Source organism: Pteropus vampyrus, unplaced genomic scaffold (genome assembly GCF_000151845.1).
Source record: "Pteropus vampyrus isolate Shadow unplaced genomic scaffold, Pvam_2.0 Scaffold15, whole genome shotgun sequence".
In the NCBI taxonomy this organism is placed as follows: domain Eukaryota; kingdom Metazoa; phylum Chordata; class Mammalia; order Chiroptera; family Pteropodidae; genus Pteropus; species Pteropus vampyrus.
In genome coordinates this window covers 1,034,967-1,039,288 of record NW_011888796.1, presented here as the reverse complement: position 1 = coordinate 1,039,288, position 4,322 = coordinate 1,034,967, and the positions used below count along the sequence as shown (strand labels likewise).

General features: G+C 53.5%; 1 protein-coding gene across 3 annotated transcripts in view; it reads right to left on the bottom strand.

Moving 5' to 3' along the window:
• Positions 1–4,322, bottom strand: part of ACTN1 (actinin alpha 1) — a 93,973-nt gene that overhangs the window by 37,036 nt on the left and 52,615 nt on the right. For all 3 annotated transcript variants that reach the window (XM_011383809.2, XM_011383818.2, XM_011383800.2), the window contains exon 3: positions 3,654–3,773. In XM_011383809.2, coding sequence (XP_011382111.1) covers positions 3,654–3,773 — 120 coding nt within the window. The remainder of the gene's footprint in view (positions 1–3,653; positions 3,774–4,322) is intronic.

Sequence of the window (4,322 nt, the reverse complement as noted above, 5' to 3'; positions counted from 1 at the left end):
TTTGCTCAGCACCTGCCTCTCCCTTCCCCGCTTCAGCCCCCTCAGCGTCACAGTCATCCACGCAGCATTCAGACAGGAGAATGAATGATGCTGAAGAAATCCCACAGGACAGAAACTAGACCCTCGGGAGTCACCACGTCCCAGACCGATGCTGTAGCTATTGCACCCACTGCCTCCTCCATCTGAGAACAGACACTAAATCATCACGACCACCCCTGGGCTCTTGGCACCCAGAGCCATCATGTTTTCCCTGCCCAAAGGGCTAAAAATTAAAAAATTAAAAAACCCACGTGGGTCCTCTTACTTGCTTAAACTCCAACTACTCAGCCAGGTCAAGCCCCAATCACGACTCTAAGACATTCTAGAATCAAGGATCATATGAGATATCGTAGGGCTCTAATTGACCTCTCTCCAAGGTATGGAGGTTCCTGGCCTCCAGCCTCCATCTGAACACCTTCAAGAACAAGAATTGTGTGCCTGACCCAGGCCCCCCATCCCCGGTCCAGTCCCCAAGGTTCTGCATGTCAACCACAATCAGCCTGCCCAGAGGGCCTCCCTTCTGGGCCTGGCTCTGCACTTCATGGTGGATCAGAGAGTTTAATCCTGGCACCACGTGGCAATCCTTCAAAGGTCTGAGTCTTCTGTCCCCACAGGGCCTGGTCCCCACAGCACATGGGCCCAGGATGCTCCACAGTCAGGACACCGTGAAACATCTCCCCCACCCTAACCCCCAGGAGAGCTCCCTGCAGGTGATCCACTCTGCTGCCTTTTGTTTTAGTCTACAGCAGTAAACTCCATTTCATTAAACTACGTAAAACCCATCTGGAGCCTCGTCTAGTTTCCTGGCTCATCCCGTTTCCAGCAGAGGGGCCGACCCTGCACGAGCCTGATGCTCAGCTTGAAACAAGAGATGACTGCAAGGCAGAAGCCTCGGCTTAAAGCACTGGCTCCCTAGGGCAGTGAGAAATTAACTACCTCATTTTAAAGGAGCCTTTAGAAAATCTGAAGAAGGCCCGTGTGAAAGAGACTGGAAAACCAGGGCCACCTAGCCTAAGTGACTTCCCAGAATATCAGAGGTAGCGGTGAGAGTTTCCGTCTCTGCTCCTCCCCCGTCCGCTGAGGCGAGCACAGCCCATCTGACTTGCTACTTCACAGCTGAGGAAAATCACACATGAGAGTTTTGTCCTGAACCCCGGCAGGGGAGGCACCAATGCCTGGGGGTGATGGGAAAGGGCTCAGACCTCAGTTCTGGAGCCCAGAACCCTGGGTTCGGTCCTAGCTCCACCATGTGGAAGCAGTCTGGCCCAGAGCCTGCACGCGACCTCGCGACGTGCTTCCACGCCAGCAACTCAGCTGAGCCTCAGCTTTCGTGACTGTGAACTGTGGCCGGCGATACTCACGCTCCAGGTCCGCTCCCAGGGGAAGGGGGACAAGCATGCAAAGTGTCCTGTCTAGCCAGGCTCAGATCTGGAACTGAGCAAGCGCGATTCTCTCCCTCTTTCTCCTTTGCTCCTCAAAGTCTTAAAAAAATTTTCTTTTCTCAAGTACTTGTTAAATTTTCCTTTCTAAAAATCTAGATTTCTGGCTTTTTAAAAAGTGATAAATCTAGCAATGCGAGACCTGAATTCCCACATAGCAATAGTTGGTTGGATCTATGCGGCCGCTGCCCGCTTAGAAGGACGTGCCCTGCCAGGCCCTCCACAGTCCCCAACCATCCCTACCACTCGCCGCTGGCCCGCCCCACACCTCCGTCACTTCCCTGCCCCAGCGGGCATCTGAGCTTGTACCAGACCACCCAGGTGGCAATTTCTTTGGCCTCCCATCCCTGCTTAGTTGACACTTTTTTTTGCCAAGTCCCTAGTTGAACTTTTTTTTTTTTTTTTTATTAAAAGGCAGAGAATATTTTCCCACTCACAAAGCAAAGTACCCTGCTATGTGTGCCTTTCCACCATCAACTGAGCACCTACTCTGTGCATCACATGGTGAGGAGCCAGGGCCACAAGGATGTAAAAGATGCTGTTCCTGCCTCACAGATGAAGGGGCTGCTGGGATGCATGCGGCACCACCCGTGACTGCCTCAAGCACCAGCCCTAGTCCTTGATAAGGCAGGGTAGGCAAACTTTTTCTGTAAATGGCCTGACAGGAAATAGTTTTGGCTTTGCAGGCCATACAGTCTGTGTTGCAATTGCTCAACTCTGCTGTCCTAACAGGAAAGCAGCCACAACAACGTGCGAGCAAACAGTGTGGCCAAGCTCCAATATTTATAAAAACCTACGCTGGCCAGATTTGACCCCATGGACTATGGTTTGCAGACTCCTGTGCTAAAGTTTCTCAGTTTGATGTAGCAACATAAAGTCTCCCAATTTCTAGAAAAAAAAGAGGAGGTGGGGGGACTTTAAAATCATCAACCGGAGGAGAGGCCGCCGGCTCGTGTGGATTTACGAGAGCCAGGCCCCACCTCTTCGAGGAAAGGCAGTTCTCTGGCTTCACGCAGACCCTGATTTGAGTTCTGGTTTGGCCACTGACTGATGATGGTAACTTGAAAAAGTTACTTACTCTCATTAGACTTCTGCTTTCTTTTTCTGAAATGGAAATAAAAATTAGAGCCTCTTTATAGGGCTGCAGTGAGGATTAAACAAGATCACCGGTGCAGAGGGCGGCGGCACAGGACCTGCCACCGAGGGAGTGCGCACAATAATCACGGCCACGGCTGTGTCCTCAATGACGGAAGGAAGGAAGGAGGGGAGGGAGGAAGGAGGGGAGGGAGGAAGGATAAAAGGATAGGAGAGAGGGAGGGAGGGAGGATGGATGGATGGGGAGGAAGGATGGGAGGGAAGGAGGGAAGGAAGGAAAGAAGGGAAGAAGGATGAAAAGATAGGAGGGAGGGAGGGAAAGTGGGAGAAAGGAAGGGAAGAAGGGAGGGAGGGAGGAAGGGAAGAAGGATGAGAGGAAGGAAGGAAAGAAAGGAGGGAGGGAGGGAAGCTGTCTTACTTATCTTTCAGTCTCTGGCACACACAGCAGGTGCCCAATAAACCTACTGAATCCATGGGACCTGGTCCTGCCAGGGCCTGGTCACGGCATTCTGTTCTAATCACCTCGACCTTCCCCACATCCTTCAAAGCCGCCACAGAGCACGCAGAGGCGGTGCTCCCCCCTTCCAACCATCAAGAACATGGTAATGGTAACAACAATTCAAACGGAGCTTTAACCAAGTTTAAGTGAAGGAAAAAGAGCCAAGAGGCCACTCTGCGGGAAACGCTGTTAAGAACGTCCCTACGGGCTTGTGGGCGTCAGTCTTCTCGGGGCTCCGTGGAGCCTCAGGACAGCCGTGAGCCTCCGCCCGCCTGCGCCTGCGCCGTCTCCCGCGTCGGGCAGCAAAGCCAGACCTGCGATGAGGGAGGCGGCCCTGCACGCTCACAGGGTTCCAGCGCTGGGCCTGACTGAGGGGGCCAGCGCGTGGGCGAGGCTGACACTGGCTGGAAAGTGCTACATGAAGAATCCACAGGTCGACCAGATGGAGGTGGTGGGCGCCCCGCTTCCCAACGCCCCCAGGGATGCGTGGGCCCAGGAATCAGGAGAGAAAAAAAAAGGTCCAGGGAACCAGGAGAGCAGAAACTTAGGCTCCGAGAAGCAGCCAGCGGGCAAGGCCTTACCTTCCGCTCCAATGGACACCAGCTTGACCCCCTTGCTGGCTATGAAGTCCAGGGCCTTGTTGACATTGGAGATCTTATGTACCCTCATTTTGCCTCTCTCCGGCTTGGCCAGACGTTCACCTGAATAGAGACCCAGAGCAGAAAAAGGGGAGGTGAGATGCAGGAGCCGGGGTTACTGCCACGACACCCTCGCTCAGGGCACAGCGTTGACGGACACACGCCCGTGCAGCTTCCGTGCAGGACGCCGCCCCGGCGGGGAGTGAGAACCCTGCCCTCTACTTCCTCCACGTCTCAGATCTAAACTGCTCGCCGCCACACAACGGTTCTGTACGAAGCCCCTAAGACGTGTTGGAAACTCGGCTGGGTGCTAGGAACGTGGAGGTGAACAAAACAGTCCGCTGCCTTCGTGTACTTAGGGTCCAGAGTGAGATACAGACCTTCCACAGAGAAACACACAAATATATACAAATACCAAGAAGGATAAATGCTTAAAAGAATTGCTTAAAAAGAGGCTGCAGAGGAGGAGGGCGGGTTGGAGGATGAGAAGTTTCAGAGGGGTCAGGGAAGGCCTAAGTGGGAGGGCAGCTAGACCTAGACTACAAGGAATGGTGATCAAGGCAGAAGGAACAGCACATGCAAAGACCCTGAACTCCCTCTAGTCCGGACTGC